Source organism: Lytechinus variegatus, chromosome 12 (assembly GCF_018143015.1).
Source record: "Lytechinus variegatus isolate NC3 chromosome 12, Lvar_3.0, whole genome shotgun sequence".
In the NCBI taxonomy this organism is placed as follows: Eukaryota; Metazoa; Echinodermata; class Echinoidea; order Temnopleuroida; family Toxopneustidae; genus Lytechinus; species Lytechinus variegatus.
In genome coordinates, this window is record NC_054751.1 from 4,467,177 (window position 1) to 4,486,253 (window position 19,077).

The 19,077-nt window shown below is 34.4% G+C and overlaps 1 protein-coding gene across 1 annotated transcript; it reads right to left on the reverse strand.

Annotated features, from left to right (window-relative positions):
- Positions 1-2,538: 2,538 nt before the first annotated feature.
- LOC121425327 (sushi, von Willebrand factor type A, EGF and pentraxin domain-containing protein 1-like) lies at positions 2,539-17,943 on the reverse strand. The gene is made up of 8 exons (XM_041621357.1): positions 17,385-17,943; positions 16,813-16,971; positions 12,122-12,515; positions 11,099-11,187; positions 10,218-10,350; positions 6,900-7,086; positions 4,824-4,931; positions 2,539-3,598 (listed from the first exon to the last, which is right to left on the reverse strand). Exons 1-8 carry the CDS (start codon positions 17,518-17,520, stop codon positions 3,410-3,412), a joined length of 1,395 nt encoding a protein of 464 aa, XP_041477291.1. The 5' UTR covers positions 17,521-17,943; the 3' UTR covers positions 2,539-3,409.
- Positions 17,944-19,077: the final 1,134 nt, after the last annotated feature.

Below are 19,077 nucleotides of genomic sequence, written 5' to 3' on the forward strand. Positions count from 1 at the left end.
AGCAGTCAAATTTTCTTAAAAAGTAATCTATAAAGTCTCAATTTCCAATAGAAAAATCGCAATATTGATAAAATTTTGTAGTTTTTTCCATCATAAAAAAAATAGAATAGTAAATTGCAAAATGTAAAAAATGTGGCTATTTTTAAAAAATTCATCTTTCCTGTCTTTACTAAAAGCAAACAAGGTCCCAGAGGTCTCTTTTAACTTTTGAATAGTTGATTAATGTTTAAATCAACAGAAAATAATCGTTAAATTTTATGCCATTCATCAATTTTAGAGAAATCTGTCTTCAGATTTGTGTGATTTCTTTACCATTATCAGTGTCATGTCCGTTACGTTTTTCACTTAAAGTTTTCACAGCTTACAGGAAATTTGTCTAAAGGTACTGCAGATTCAGATTCTATGTTAGAATTAAACCCCCTACCATGTGTAGCAATCATTTTCCCTTACCACTTCTCATTTTCATAAAAATGGCGTAACGGACATGACAATTCGCGTAACGGACATGACGCCTTATATATGGCAAAAGGCAGCATTCACAAAAACAAAATATTAGGCTCAGTGTCACAGACTGAGGTCAGCCTCAATTGTTTGAGGATAGCTGAATGTAATATTTCCTAGAATCTGCATGTCTTTCAAGCTATTTTTAGAAGTTGGTGAATGATGAAAGTTCAGCTCTTGTTCTGGTAGATTTTTCTGAGAATTAACGGTATGCCACATAATATTAGGATAAGATGCAGCTATATCTGGCAACATACTCAGATCACAATCTGCATCATTTGTGTTTGAACAAACATTTGATTATCTTAGGTTTTTGCACTGACAGTTTGGAGCATTATAAAACTCCAACTTGTGAATTCATGATCATTGATGATATTACTTCAAAGTATCTGACTTTCACCAACCTCTACATACTTCTTCAGTGATGGCATGGGCTCACATTTAAAAGCAAGTTTGTATTCGGATATCTGTGTTACATGATGTAGCTCTATGAATCCATGAATCTACAGTGGCACTTCTTTGCAGTATCACAAAGCAAAGGGGCCGTGGAAAGAATGTGGCGCGATCAATAAATTATGTCATCATAGTAGTATTTTGGTCAGCCATAATCAAGATTTGAATGATGTATCTTCAATTGTACACAAGCAGCGCGGACAATACAACAAAATTAGATACAGCCACATTTGTCAGCAAGCAAGATCGTACGATTAAGAACATCCAAGATTTGATGAAAGGATGATTATACTCAGGATGATAGTTATTTTGAATGAAAAAAAAAATCTCAGAAGCTATTTACAAACATTCTGATTACCTTTCAACTCATACATAATCGATAATGAAAAACCGGTTTCCAGGTACTGCTATTAAATTTTTTATTAAAATACCTTTTAATACCATTTTTTGTAATCTTAAAACTGACATTAACACTAGTACATGTTCTTTATCATACAATACATTCCATAATATCATCTTGGATTTATACAGGTCTGGTATATTTTGTTTTCTTCTCACAAAAAATGAGATTTGGTCTGCTCAGTGTGCAGTAGTGGTATGATAAACATTGTATTCAATATAAAATTATCACTTAGGCTATAGCTATTAAATTAATGATACCTGCTAATAATATCTACATATTTTTCTTTAGAGTGTTAGTAAAGGTACTTTGCTGTTACATAATTACTTTCATTATTCATATTTCTTTCATTTTCAAACTAAGAAGTGCTGATGAAGTTCACTTCATAAGGGTGTCATGTCCGTTACGCTAGTATACTATCAATTATTAAGGCATGAATAAAAAATAATCTTTTCTACCAACTTTTTCTCCTTTAATTAGGTGTGGTGGATGGTAGTAACTTGAAAATACTCATTAACTGTTGTTAACCGGTGTAAAATTAATTTTTCTAAATATTTTTTTGTTTTATAAATATTGTACAAAAAGACCCCCTCTCAAATTGCAAAATAATAGGAGATATTACAGATTACCAGTTATGATATGTCTCTCTAACCTCTAGCCTTAACATGTAAACAATTAGACTTGTACCATATCTTGTAACAAAATAATTATATTCGCTTACAAAAAGTGGACGAAACTGTCATGTCCGTTACGCTTCGTGTGTCATGTCCGTTACGCTACATTTTGAGCTAGGAATACAGAATGCACTTAACAACAGTTGTTAAACACCATTTTATGGATAGAGCATGATCTTAAGATTAAATTAACACCAACGTCAGGTGCATGCAATCTAAGAATTCACAGGAATTTTGATAAGCAATAGGAGGTAAAAATGCTTCGTCCATTTCGTGTCATGTCCGTTACGCTCACGGAGAGTGCAATTTCTCCGCAACTGTTCAACGAAACGATTTGAAATTTTATGTGTATGTAACAGATACTTAAATGTGTCTGATAAGCTTAGTAACAATTATCAAAAGACTGCTAATTCTACTGTATAACTCTTTGAATTACAAAAATTTGTCTGAACGTCATGTCCGTTACGCTGGAATTGACCATATACAAATCTTAAACTAATCTAGAAGTCTTCACAAGGACAATGATAAATCACAAATCCTAAGATTGGCAAGTACACTGATGCCATTAAACTTTGATGAAAAGGTAGGAAAAGTCATCTCAAGTAGGACCTTTCACACATAAAACAATGTTACCTATGACTGAGAGAAGGATGAACAAATAAGAAGTCCTTACTCCACCATAAGAGCGATATCAAGTTTTTTTGTTGCAAGAGGTTTGTGACAGTACAATCAGCTGACTTGGGCACACTGTCTTGTAAAAGTACCTCACCACATGCTTCAAAGTTCTAGTTGTACATTTAATATGACTTCAAATTTACATGGAGCAACTCTTGAATCTTGTCTTTCCTGGTTTGTTCCATTGGAAGTCTGGAATACAAATCTCCAAAGGAACACCAGCCTTTGCATCCTATCGGAAGAACCGTTATCAAGGACATCAATCATCCTAGAGCTAGGATCCACATAGGAACCTCCTAGAATTGTTGATAGACCGGTGTCTCTTCAGATCACATGCCTTGCTAGTATTAACCTAGTTGCACCCTATTGGAAGTACTGCTGTTGTCAAGGACATCAATCATCCTCGAGGTTCCAAGTAGATATCTTCTAGAATCCTTGATGGATAGCCAAGATAGGTTCTTCTCCAGATCAAACACCTTCCATATATTAACCATTCCACCATATTAGAAGAATTTTGGTCAAGGATGTCGATCAAACCCTCATTTCCAAGTAGGTACCTTCTAGAAGCCTTGGCAGACGAGTTCATCTTCAGAAGTGTAACGGGTCCCAAACGGAACAAGAGCCTTTATTTTTCATGGTATTGGAAGAAGTGTTGTCAAGGTCCTCAAGGATATCGATCATCCTGAAGGTTCCAGGTAGGAGCCTTCTAGAAACCTTCATAGACAGGTTCCTCTTCAGATCTGGTAGAAGACAGGAGCCTGTCTGACTCGGCAGTTCTGACCTTGAAGTACCTCTGCCTGGCTCGGTATCGACTCATCAGGAAGACAACAGAAAAGCCACATACTAATACAATAAGTGCAATCACAACATAAAAACTAGGAGTGGGCACACAAGCCTGTTGAAAAAGAAATGAGAAAAAAAAATACATTAGCGATATTGTAAGTGTCTTTTCAATATCAAAAAATAACAGGAAACATTGTGATCTTGATTGCAATACAAAAAATTGTATCCACACCTCAATGTTAAATACCTGCGATAGTATCTTGAGAAAAGCTGTTCCATTAAATTTCATTTCAGCTATTTCCTTTCCTCTTTGACACATGTAATTTTCTTTTTTAATACATTATGTGTAAAGGTAATATGTATAAAACTTTATTTAAAAAAAATGTCATTCCCTTTGCTTTAACAATAATAATAACATGCAACATATATATAGCGCATTAATACAAATGTTTCCATGCTCTGCATACTATCACCCGAGCTTATGCACGGCTACCCTGAATGGAATTTGAGAATTCAAGGAATTCCCTCCAACTGAGTACCCACTTACTACACCTGGGTGAAGAGTAGCAAATGTCAATAAACGTCTTGCCAAAGGACACGAGTGCTGTGGTGAGATTTGAACACCGGATCTTCTTGTGGTTCAAAGTCCAGAGATTTATCGACTAAGCCGCAACACCTCTACCTTTAATACCACTTTACTTTCTTTCGAATATAAGTAATTTCCTAATTTACTGAAAACAGTTTTCCATCAGATATTGCAAATGTAAGGATCATTGAGTAATTATCTTCATTCAAGCATTGTTAAAGAGAAATTCCAGAAGTTGCAGTAAAGACTGATTTCATGAGAGTCTGTAAAACCAGGCTTAATTGTCAGTATATCATTGAGGATCTAGATCTGGTACAGTTACATAAACTGAACTTAATGAAATCTTGAAATCTACGCTGAAAAATGTTCACACTGAAGATAACCAGCACAGATAGGCACACGTGGGACAGTGTATTATTATTGCTGGAATAAAGACCCGACGGAGGAGACCGAATCCGCGCTTATATTGCTGATTTCTCTGCAATTACACAATTTCCTCCAGAATCCTTTGGCACATATTTTTTATTCATACAAACAGACACTTGGGTGGTCATTATATTAGATTCTGTAAAAAGTCATTTTCAGATCGTTACCAAAACTGGAATTCATCTTTAAACATCCGCTTAAAGATACCAATGGACAAAAAAGGGTGCATAAATAAGCAGAACATTTCATGTTTTCTCATGAATTCTGTTTGAATTTTGGGGATCAGAATAAAAAGTTTTGGTGGCAAAGTATATAAAAGTCTCACCATATTTTTCTTGCTAAAGAGAGGCAGGCAGGTCAAGTAAGAAGGTACATAGCTCCCTGCTGGGCAGAAGGCTCCATCTGGACAAGGCACTGGGGGACAGGAGAAGCACTGCAAGATATACCAATGGAATTGAAAAGTATTGAATTAAATTGTACTGGACTGGATTGAATTGAATGAAGTTGAACTGAAATAAAACTGAACTGAAATGAATCAATGTGAATTGAACCAGCGTTTCAACATCTCCATTTTTTTTTCTGTAACAGAATCCCAAATTTCCAGAAATTCTGTGGCAAATCCTGGTATCACTATCAATTTTTTTTCAAACAAACACTGAACAGTAATACAGCGAGGGTCTAGTGATAAAAAAAATAATGAGTGACGCATTGAACTAGTTACTTTGATATCTCAGGGAATCCATTCTACAATGTAACAAAGGCAAACGCAAAAGAATGTTCATCGTATCACTTTGTAATATCACAAATGATACTGTGAACAAGTGGAATGCCTCTGGCCATCTCACCTGCATCACGTGGTTCAATATAGCAGCATTGCTGACTTTGAATACTACTCTAACTCGCACAAGATGTTCAGTGATACATGGTTACTCTTATGTCCACTTTTTATGAACTAGACCAATAAACTTACAGAGATATGATGGTTATTCAACAAAAAACCCCAACATGGCCAAAGTTCATTGACCTTACATGACCTTTGACCTTGATCATGTGACCTGAAACTCAAACAGGATGTTCAGTGATACTTGATTACTCTTATGTACAAGTTTCATGAATCAGATCCATAAACTTTCAAAGTTATGATGGTAATTCAACAGATACACCCAATTCGGCCAAAGTTCATTGACCTTTGACCTTGGCCATGTGACCTGAAACGCGCACAGGATGTTCAGTGATACTTAATTACTCTAATGTCCAAGTTTAATGAACTAGACCAATAAACTTTCAAAGTTATGATGGTAATTCAACAGATACACCCAATTTGGCCAAAGTTCATTGACCTTTGACCTTGGCCATGTGACCTGAAACGCGCACAGGATGTTCAGTGATACTTGATTACTCTAATGTCCAAGTTTAATGAACTAGACCAATAAACTTTCAAAGTTATGATGGTAATTCAACAGATACCCCCGATTCGGCCAAAGTTCATTGACCCTAAATGACCTTTGAACTTAATCATGAGACCTCAAACTTGCACAAAATTTTCAGTGATGCTTGATTACTATTATGTCCAAGTTTCATGAATCAGATCCATAAACTTTCAAAGTTATGAGGGGAAATCAACAGATATCCCCAATTTGGCCAAAGTTCATTGACCCTAAATGACCTTTGACCTTGGTCATGTGACATGAACCTCATGTAGGATGTTCAGTGATACTTGATTAACCTTATGTCCAAGTTTCATGAACTAGGTCCATATATTTTCTAAGTTATGATGACATTTCAAAAACTTAACCTCGGGTTAAGATTTCGATGTTGATTCCTCCAACATGGTCTAAGTTTATTGACCCTAAATGACCTTTGACCTTGGTCATGTGACATGAAACTCTAATAGGATGCTCAGTAATACTTGATTAACCTTATGGCCAAGTTTTATTAACCAGGTCCATATACTTCTAAGTTATGACGTCATTTCAAAACTTTACCCTCAGGTTAAGATTTGATGTTGACGCCGCCGCCGCCGTCGGAAAAGCGGCGCCTATAGTCTCACTTTGCTTCGCAGGTGAGACAAAAACTAATGATGCAATGAAAATTATCTGGGCATTATTTTCTTGATTTATCTAAAGTAAATGGTAAATAGTGGTGATTTTTTATCTAATTGGAAAGAAAGTATGAATGCTGGTGAGCAAGCAACCAGAGAACTAAAGGCTTTAGCTCCTTTCAGAGGGACCTGGTAATTACTAAGGAATAATGCCATACCAAAGGGCACTAGCGCACCAAGTGAGTTTCGAACCCAGGTCACCGTAATCCGAAACCCCCGCTCTACCAACTGAGCTCTCGTGCCTCCGTAAGTAAAGACAGAGGACAAGAAATGAATAAAAGGAATAAAAAAACAACTCACAGTGCAATAGTAATTCGCTGGGCATTGGATGCAGGCGGTCTGTCCCCACCGAGTCTGGTAAAATCCCTCGGGACATTGAATGCAGAGTGAGTTAGAAGCAAGGGGCTTGCTGTAACCAGGATCACATAGAGTGCAGTTTTCTGCTCCGGTATGCTTGGCTTCCATACCAGCTGGACACTCCTCACACCTGCAAATACATGCAAAGGGAGAGAGAGAGAGACAGAGGGAGAGACAGTACACAAAAAGACACAGAAAGAAAGACAGGAAATAAGAGGAAGAAGATGAGAGGAAAAGGAGAACAGAAGATAACTGTTAAAGAGGCTCTCTGCTAAAACATTCCAAAAAGGTCCAACAGTTTCAAAAACTGCTTATGCATGCCCCACTTTGTGGAATAGCCTTCCTGAAGACATTAAAAAATGTACCTTTTTCAAGACTCTTGAAAATCTTCTCAAAACTCTTAGCTCTTCATATGCCTTGAGCACTATACAGAGAGGATTTGGCACTGGATCACAGAGCATTTCATATTCGTTTCACCCTGAATTAAACAGAGAGGGGGAGGTCAGATGTCCTTCTACATGTATGTATCTGGATGTAAAATAAATCCATCATTAAAATTACTATAGGAAATGAGAAAAATTCAGAACCGTTTAAAACAATTTGATTCAGCTAAGAATCAGAACTTTGTACTCGGTTCAGTTTGAGGGATTATTAAACTCAAATAAATACACTATTACACAGGGACTAAACCAGATACATCTTTATATTACTGCCGCTTTTGTTTGGTCATGACATTCTAAATGATAACAAAATCTACTCCATTTCATATGCATTTTTCTTGACATGCATATATTCATTATTGGGCAATCAGTAAGCCCCCCTCCCCCCCTTTACTCCGGGCCTGCTCTGATATGATTTTTTAGGGGGGTGGATACTCATCTGGCTGAAAGCAGTGATAAAAAGCAATTTACCATATGACCAGGTATCAGTTAACTATAATGTATGAAACCAAAACAGCTTTTAATGGGGGGGGGGAGGTATCCAAATGAGTCTAATTTATACTGCACTATAATTTTGGTTGCAGTAGTATAATCATTATAATTCACATTTCAAATGATGTTATTTCAGAAATTATTAGTACGTCCTTAATTTAGAACCAAATATGAAAAAGCATGAAAATTTTGAAGGGCTCTTTGGTCATAGCCACAATTTTTTTCTCCATTATCATCCATATCCACTTGAAAGCAACATGCAGTACTTTTTACAATTTAGTGAGATGTACAGTATACACACTTGCAGAGTAATACATGTACAATGTAGGCTGAATAGCGTTGTACATAAAACCTAATCACTATTTATTCAAATCTATATAGTAAAATGAGTAAGCGTAAGTGATGGAATGTACATGCACACATAATTTTGATTTTTAGAGTTGATATCGTATATGCTTGTGCTTTCTATCATTTGTTTTGCATTGACATCCTTGCATGCTTCCTGATCTCAATAATTAGCATTCAAACAAAGCATATCAAGGAAATAGGACACAACTTGATCTCCTTCCAATCCTCAAATTGGCAAAATTGATTTTTTTTTCCTTTCATGCTCTTACATGAAAAAGTGAATACATGTAGCATGCGTCAGAATAAATAATTGTGAAAATAAATCATAAAATTAATTAAATCATTGCCAATTTGCATAATCAAAATAGTGACTTCTTTATGCATTGCCAATCTAGATGAGTTAGCCATCATTGATAATACATGTATGCAGGAACAATATAACATACTGCTTTGAAAATGGAAATGAACTTAGTTTGCATTTTCCTACATGTATTTCTGATCATAATTCAAAGTGTCATGTTTGGCTAACAAGATGTAGAGATACTGCAAAAGTATTACCTTAAAAGATAAATACCAGTTGTGGTAACGATCTCAAAATGAGTTTGAACAATATAGTAAAATTACCACCCATGTTTTTGTATGACCAAATAAAAATATGTTCATCAACAGTTTTTGTCCGACAAGTTGTCAGATCTGACAACTTTCCTTGATTCTGATTAGCCGAGAGGCACTGTCATTATGGTAACTGTCGGATAAAACGTTTGACAAGTCCTTTCATGAAATGTTCCCATCTAAAGTGCCTATATCTCTTTAGCATCTTATATTAACCTTATACATGTGTTTTTAATCTTTACTGAATTTTAATTTGCTAAGATTTTCTTGTACAGGGCCTAACTCTTAGTTTTGATAATCACATGTGCATGCTTTGACAAGAAGAGCATGAATAGTAATACGACACATGTCAGACATAAAGCCTTCCCCTTAATAATTGTAATATAAATCAAGTTGCAACCAGCTAGACAATGAGCATGAGGATTTTGAGAGATTTCCTGTCAGTAAATCATGTGCCTGACAGTGCCTTCCTATCTAACTACTATAATAAATACATTCCTAAAACTATCTTTTGTTTTCTTTCCTTGAAGGTGAGATTCACCAAAATTTGTGATATAGCACTTCCCCTCTTTATTACAAGATCTACATGTATGAGTAATGTACAGCAGTTTTGCATAACAATAAATTCAACCTAAATACATGTGAAAACTTCATATTCTCATATTCCTCACAAACAATACTAATTATAGGCCTACATATTATATTGCAGTTGCAATAAACTTTGCATTCAGAATAATCACTGGATAAATGATTTCAATCACATATAAGTGGAAACAATTTTTTGTTTGTATGAGGTTACTTTACTTTTTTTTTTACATGATTCAAGATTCAAGATGTATTTATTCAATTATTGCAGCTCAAAGGCTGGATTGCCATTGAAATAACAGTGAAAAAAGAAAAAAAAACATAAATTGCACATAATTTAATTCCTGTTTGTTTTTTCTTCTTCACATTTGTATATTGGTTTACAACTTTCTTTTTGAAATTGTATTATTTTGCTTTCTTCAATCTTGTTTCACTTTAATATCATTATTATTCTAATTATTATTGTTATTTCTATTATAATTACTATATGAATTAATTAATTAATTCATTTATTTATCTATTTACTTATATATTAATTTATTTATTTACTTATTTACTTACTTATCCATTTATTTATCTATTTAATAATTCATTCATTGAAAAACACAGATATAGAAAGAGCTCAGATGAGCAACATTTTAATTGCTCAAATTATAAGATACTATATCATGTACCAAGATAACAGTAAGGGTTCTTGTCTATGATACAAATAAATATGATGCAGTGTTGCAAATTATACCTTGTTTTCAGAGTCAAATTTAAAAAAACATTTGTCAAAACTTACACAGTACATCCTGTATGGTTGCAGTAGGCCCCTTGGAAACATTCCATGCATCCTGATTGGCCGGCTGAGGGTTGAAACTGACCAATCGGACAGCTTGTACAATTCACCATGCCTGACTCGGCAGCAACCTTCCCTGTGGAATAAATTTATGTATGTACCGGTGATTAAATCGTAGAATTTCACATCCACTCAAACATGAAGTCCGCTTACTATCCTTATCAAAACTTTCAATAGTCCAAGAATATTTTTTTGTCTCAATAGCTTATATTCAGGAACAGTTTCATTTCTGTATTGCATATTAAATAGTTTTGGCAGATTTACTAATTCAGGCGAGCCGAATCTGAAAATTTTAATGACTAAATCATAAATATCTCTTTTGCTTCATTCAAGAAAACATTCCCTGATGACTTATTTTTAGATAAATTGTAACATACTTGTATACATAGGACCTGTTAGGTTGATGTACTTGTATGCCTGATTAAAATGTTTTTCGACATCTTTAATACATTCACCATAAACTTGCTAAATGTAGTTGTTGAAAATTCTTCAAATACTGTCCATACCTATCAACATGTATCTATAATCAATTTTCAGTTTCAGTCGAAACATGATATTTATATGAATGGTAATAATCATATTTCAAACTTGAAGTCCTGCCGATATGACATCTTGGTCATTAAATCAGGCATGATATTCCCCTCTAAAAAAATATTCTGAAAAATAGCAAAGGGTCGCTAAGTCACCGCCGAAGTACGAGGCGCCCTGGTCGGGCTTACAAGCTCTTGCATAGTAAAACTTTACCATCCTGAAGAAGATAAAATTCAGCGAACATAAAAAACAAATCAAAAGGCAAATTATGAGTATTTAAACTATTAGCTTACCTGGGGGACAAGGTGAACAGTAAGGACTTCCAGATTTATTGGAGAAGGTGCCCGCTTCACAGATGTCACATTTCAGACTTCCAGCAGATCTACAGAATATAGACAAGTCACATGTACATGAAGAATTTGACAAAAATTCTGTCACTGAAAATTGCAATTAATAATATATAAAACATCATCAAACTTTATTCTAAAAATCCTACATATTTACAGTTGTTTTTGTGCTTTGAGGTCAAGTTCACCCCATAAAAATGTTGATTTGAATCAATAGAGAACAATCAAACAAGCATAACGCTGAAAATGTCATCAAAATCAGATGTAGAATAAGAAAGTTATTACATTTTACAGTTTCGCTTATATTTCATATAACAGTTATATGAACGAATCAGTGACACAAATCAGACAGTCAATGATGTCCTCCCACTTTTTATAGAGTTTTTTATTGATTGAATTATATACATTTCAATTTTTTTACTGACCAACTTTACTGAACCAAATGTTATAGCAATACTAATTCCGAATGTTCAGGGAGGAATAATACTTTGTTTCAAAGGAAAATGGGGAGAAAATTCAAAATACTTCGTACACTTGTATCATATAATAAAATACAAAAAAATAGTGAGTGATGTCATCAGTCCTCTCATTTGCATACCAACAAGGATGTGAATATAACTGTTTTGTGAAATTATGAGAAAATTAAAAATGTCACAACTTTCCTATTTCACATCCGACTTTGATGAAATTTTCAGTGTTATGCTCATTTGATTTTCTCTCTTTATTCAAATCAACTTTTTCTTGGGGTGGACTTGGCTAAAGATATATGCATAAATTCAATCCCACATGTACATAGATCTACACGTTTTTTTTTTTGGGGGGGGGTTCTTATTACAATTTTAATTTTTGAATCCCTACACATTCTGAAAAATAACTTTAATTCTGAAACTTTTGTGAACTCCTTCAAATTACAATGCACATGGACTTTATATATAACATTTGATTCCAGTAGACAGTATTTGAACTCACAGAGCTGCTGATCCTGGCTCGCATATCTCACATCCCGTGGCCGCTTTGTCAGGTTGATAATGTCCAGGCGGACATTTTGTACAGTTGTGGCTGGCAGTAACATTAGAAAAAGTCCCATTCGCACAGGGATAACAATCCCACAACCCAGTCCTGTTTGCAAAAAAACCCGGTTCACACTCCTCGCACGCTGTCTGGCCTTCCACAGGCTGCACTGTTCCTTTGGCGCATGGCAGGCACTTTTGCGCCGATGTCGTGTTTGATATTGTCCCATTGGGGCATAAAAGGCACTCAGTCTGCCCCTGGACTGGCTGGTATTCTCCCTCGGAACACTCGATGCACAGTTGTTCATGGGCGCAATCACCGTTCACACTGCAACAGGCACAATCCTTGTTTGCTATATAAAAGATACATGTAAGCAGAAAGTAATTTAATGATGAAGTTTTAACTTTCAAGATGAAAGAAGAATTAAAGATAAATAAAAGTTGTGCTAACTGTCTCAAAATGAGTTCGAACAGAATCCAATGAAATGACCATCAAAGTGTTTGTATACTTATGTAAATAAAATATGTGCCAAATAACTCTGGAAGAAAATGCGTAATTGCTGAGTAATGAGCAAAATAAGCACCAAATTCCATCAAATGTCAGGTATTTTTCGATACAATATTATTACACTGTCCCACATATGCTTTTCTGTGTTAGTGAACATCAGAATTATCGATTAGGGATATGATTTCATGATTCTATTAATGCCTAATTTTTATGCTTAGTTTACATTAATGCACCAGATCTAGATTTATGATAACATTCTGACAATTAACCTTGATTTAAAAGACTTTCTTATGAAATAATTTTTTGCTGCAACCGCCATGTATGTACCTCTGTAAGACAGACTTTGCTTCACCTAAAAATCAATCTGAATCACCTGTATCATAAATGTACTACTGCCATGTTCTTAGTGTACAATTCCTTCAGTTGCGTGTCTGTCTGATTAGGACCAACCGAGTGTTATTCTATAACATACGATATTGTTTACATAACTAATGTAAGCCTTCTCCTTACAAATATATTTCATGCAAGTACATTTCAGGGGCCATGGAACGGTTTTAAAAGTGGGGGGGGGGGGTGCCCATGCAAAAATCACAATCATATGGCTAACTTTACGTTTTTGTACACGGTTTTGAAAAAAGGGGGCTCAAGCCCGGCCCCCCCCCCTCCCCGATTCCGCAGCCCCCGCATTTTCTAGATTACCGTACGTACAATTACATGTGTAAGCTGGAGCCAATGGTCACAATTTGGAAATCTACACTTTACTGGAGTTTTAAACAGGCATCTCAAAGTACCATTTTCATTAAACTACATGTATCCACAGATCTTTTCTGAGTAAATACTACTTGTGATACATCATGTAAATGACTGTATCCAAAACACACTGTAGTAGATTAAGACAAATTTCTTTATACTTTATTCTGCTTTTTAGCATGAAGCCAATACCCGGGGGGGGGGGGGGGGGGGGGCACTTCCCTTGACGAGTGGATACCATGCGTGACCACAGGGTCATGAAAAGCACCCTAAACGTGTATTTTCCATATTCTGAAAATGTACCCCTTAACAAGTATTGGTGTGTGAAACCCTACCATTAAATATTGGAAACAAATACTATTGGCAAGTATTCCCAGAACTGAGCCACTTAACAAGTACAGCGATGTATTTTCCATATTCTGAAAATGCACCCTAAACAAGTATTGGAAACAAAACGATACTCTTAGTAAGTACATGTATTCCCTGAAAAGAACCCCTAAACAAGTACAGAGATATTTTATTGTTTTGTAAGGGGTCCGTCGGTTGTCGGTTTTACCCTTATACACCATTATTTTGGTTTGGTACGACCCCACCCTCCACACCTCACGCAAATCAGACTCTAAATACGTAGTGTTGGGGCAAAAAGGACATCCTTTATAAAACATTTTGATTTTGATATCATTCCCGCATATTTGACTCTAAACACATATATTTTTCCAACCGAAATAGATACCCTTTTTTCAATATTTTTGTGTTTTTGACACCCTTATCACGTTACGTACTTACCGTGAACCCTATCTTTAAAAAGACATCCTTTTTATATGTTTTTTGGGTCGCGCATGGTATCCACTCGTTAATGTAAGTGGCCCCCCGGGAGACAATGTAATAGTTTCATGTATTCAACCAACTTTGGTACAAGGTGATAAAGTGCGGTTCCATAGACAAAAAGAACTCACTCATCCTGTCAGGCTACTGACTCCACATTGATTCAAATACATATAGATTACTAGTACTTTCCACTCATGGACTGTACATCTTCAATGATATACATGGTATACATTACAAATTACATGTAGCTCATATTTTGTATGGATCTCTGCGTAGTACAAACAAACTACAGGAAAGTAGGTAAACATATATGTTTACCTAGTGTAGTGAACTATCAGTAAAGTCATACAGAAAATAACCTTTATCAAATTCAGATTTATTGGCACAGGTCAAAGATCAATGTTTGGAGGAGAAAATCTTTTTTGGATCAAGGTTGCTCATATAACAATCCAAACACCTATAAGTCTAAGATTTGGATTGATTGTCCTAATAGTCTTTCTATAGTCAGGCATTGTTCAATGTTCGCAAAACAATTTTTTTTGTTTTCTTAGAAGGTGCATTGTGAATGGGTCATGTAGCCTTTTCGAAATCAACATGTGATTAAATACTGAAACACATAACATTGAAGAAGAATGGCCGGATAGAGGAAGAAGAAAGAAGAGGAGAGAAGAGGAGGGATGAGGTGGAGAAACAGAAGTAAAAATCCAGCTTTATTAAAGGGCAATCATATGTAGAATCTGCCATATTTAAGATTTCTTTGTCAACTTTATTTATATATTCTATATTTTGCAGTTGTTTATAAAATATTTATGTCCAAAAGGAACTGTTGCTGTGCTAGCATCTTGAGCGTCTCTGGACAGTGTGTGCACTCAATAAGATATCACTATACTGTAGTTAACAGGAAATTATACAATGAGAAGATGAATAAATTATTTGAAGTGGAAAAGAGCTTTATACCATAAGAAAAAAATAAGGACAAAGAAAAAGGAGAGAAAAATAACAAAGTTAAGACAAAAAAAACAGAGCATTTACATATCAGTATAAAATGAGAGGTATGAAGATAAATCTCAATCACCATGTAGAAAACCTGATATCAAATAAAAAAAATAACTGGTTTATTTATTATCTTTCATTCCCACATATCAACATTTCCACTTTGATATCAAAGGTCACAAATGAAGTGTTTAATTAATATACAGAATCCTTTCATTCCCACATATATTAACATTTCCACTTTGATATCAAAGGTCACAAATGAAGTGTTTAATTAATATACAGAATCCTTTCATTCCCACATATATCAACATTTCCACTTTGATATCAAAGGTCACAAATGAAGTGTTTAATTAATATACAGAATCCTTTCATTCCCACATATATCAACATTTCCACTTTGATATCAAAGGTCACAAATGAAGTGTTTAATTAATATACATGTACAGAATCCTTCCCCTTAATTTCCAATCACTACACATTACTACAGATGGATATCTGATTAATAAAGGAAAAAACTTTTTCTATTTACATGTAGCAAGTTTAAACAAACGAAAAAAATTACATTATCTTAACACAAACAACTTGTAACCACGTAGGCCTCGTCCAAATGGTACATGTACACTCTATATTTAACAGACAACTTTTAAGTTATATTTTCACGAACTCGTTATTGATCTCATGATTGTGAATAAGAATGGTACATGTAAATGATTATGACATACAACAAATTTAATAATTTACATTGCCACTTGTGTGGGAATAATCCCGAAAATAGGTTTATTTTGGATTGCATTGGAATTTCAAACAATAAAATAAACTACAAACCAGCCCAGGTATCATACATTTGCCTACTACCAACATAAACTTTTACTACATGTCTATTTATACAAAGATCATACATGTACACGTTTGTATTTTTTTCATTTCATATTAATCCTGCAATTGAAATAGTCTACTAAAAAACACCTTATTTTCTATCTCTGCCTCTCTGATTTTAATTAAAGATAAATACCAGTTGTGGCAATTACATGTATCTTGACATGAGTTCTAACAGAATCGAATAAAATGACCACCCAAGTGTTTTAATAAAAAATATGTGCAATTTTCCCCGGAAAAAATGTCTAATTGCTAAGAAATAAGCAGAGAATTCCATTAAATGTCAGATATTTTTTCCAAGCAATATTAATACACTGGACATCCCAAATATACCTGTTTGTGTTAGTTATCATCAGAATTATCAGTTTCAGGCTTCAGCTAAGATTTCATGATTTCACAAAGATGAGTTGATTTCAATGTAACAGATCTACATGTAGATCTATAATGTAATCAATCTTGAATTTAAAGCATTTTCATGAAATATTTGTTGCAAATTTTGCTTTCTTTTACTTTTAATATGAAGCTACATGCTTGATCTACATGGATATTGAGGATCCCAGACATAATCATAACATTTGATAAAACTCATTCCATTGTATGTAGGCCTACTAATAGCCCACACTAAATAAATTTGCACTTGAAAAAGGATCTTGATTCTGTTTTCATTTTTTTTTTTCACATTCAATACTTACTTAAGTTAGCAAAGGTCCCAGCATCACATGGAGAACAATCTAAATCAAATGACGAACAATTAAATTCTAGGAAGAGGTAGCTATCTGAATTATGGATGCTTCTGCTCAGTCGGTCTTCTGTGAACCAAGACTTCCAAGATATACATTCAGATGGTGTGCCTAAAATGAAATATAGCAAGTCATTTTCTTCTTAAAATGCCCTCAGCATTGTCATTAGGGTTAATAAAGCCTAATTTTGGACAATTCACAAATGTAAACTTTGATATTCATTGACAATGCAATCATTGCATTGCCAATGTATCAACATAATCAAGAAAAAATATAAATAGGCCTACCGTACACTTCATGCCTACAGTATATAATTGAAAATATGAATCCACTCTTCAGAATTTACAAATAAGGTGGACGATGGTCTAGGCTGATATAGAACACTAAATAAATTTTCTAGACTTCTTGCTTTAACATTTTAAGTCTCTACAACTCGAGTACCGCTACTGCCTACTGGTCTTTCACCTGTCAACTCAGACAACAGAAATCTTACTTTTACTTGGGTTTATATAACAAAACCTTACCTATAAATAATATTGACAATACTATTGACAAAAAAGTAGTCCTCAATTTGATGTCAAAAGAAAATGGAACAATTTTGAATCCGAACATATTCATCATAGCAGACGTGCACGAGCAGATTTCCACAAGATAATCCATTGTTTTCTCAAGTGATGAAATTAACAAATGGAAGATGAAGAAACGTTTCCTTCAAAGAGGCAAGTTTTCATAATTAAATTGGTCGAAACGAAATCCATTTGATGGAGAGGAACTAGCTGGAATTGATCTTTGGGTTTTATTTCGAGTGCGACGTGCGACCGAAACTTCAGTGAACATCACGCCTATTCCAGCCGTCCAGGCTTCCTCCGACAATCGCGATGGTCCCAATACTTTCTGGGCGATCAGGCAAAGCACTGAAACTCCGACAGTTTTGGTAGATGTCACACAAAATTGGTTCTTAGAACATGTTGTTAGTCACCCTAGGCTTCTCATTACAAAGCAATATTTAACTATTTCTTCGTTTATCTTTTAAAGATCGGAGAAAAAGTATCAAGTCTCTCTACTGTGCCAGGCTCTGACTCACTCTGACTCCGCCTTCGGCGACGCGACATGTATGACGTTTTGTTTGTAGCAAATGTCACGTGATGTTCTTATAAAATTCTAGCTGCATGCCTAGTTCTCCATGAGCTTCTCACGTCACCGCGCGCAGAGACATGTTGAAATGCTGTTTTCATGATGTTTCAGCTCAGATGCAATTTATCATGTTATTTTCTATAATGCCGTATTTTGAATGTGTGTATAGTGCAGCTGCAATTAATTTATTATGCTGTTTTCTTTATATTTTTTCAGACTATAATTTTTAAGTGAATGAACAATTATAAAGACTAATCTACTGCAAAACAAAACAAAAGTTGAGATTTATCAATAGGGATCAATCTCTTAATACAGTCTTCAAATATTTTTTCTTATGATAAGGTTTTTTTCTTCAAATAATAGATTTGATATAAACATTACAATAAAAGTAGGACCTATAAATGATGAACATAAAACAATTAAACAATAGCACTTTAATTGAAAAAAAAGTAAAGACAGTAAGACCACATGGCTTGGAGAAAAAAAATCAGGCAAATAACAAAACACTGAAAATTTCATCAAAATAAAATAGGAATAATGAAGTTTCTCAACATTTTAAAGATTTGAATTAATTCGGTTCAATGCATGTCTCATGAATATTCAATGAGCAAATTTATTTGATTTGATCAGTTTCATGTCCCACATTTTGATAAATTCGTAAAAAGTTATTGACTTGCCATCTTTCCATGCATGGTAGAAAAACATTTTTCCTCACATGATCGCACTTCAATTAGGCGTCATTTGCCCAAAGTGTGCATTTATAATTGGACTTTTCCTAGTGAATGCAATGAAAAAGGTAATCATGTATAAAAATTTGCATTGTCCATGGTGTTGTACCATGGAACAATTTTGAAACTTCTTTTGAGAATATAATGGGCCATTGAGTTTATACATCATGAATCACTTTTGGATGAAGGACTATATAAACCACACACATATATTATGAATTGAAATAGATAATTTGTTAAATAAATTTACAGTTTAATTATAACGTTTTTAGTATCCATAAAACAATGTAGATCATCCTTTGTCTAAAAGTATACCTTTTTTGTATGATTATGTGAAATTAAAATTTTGATATAT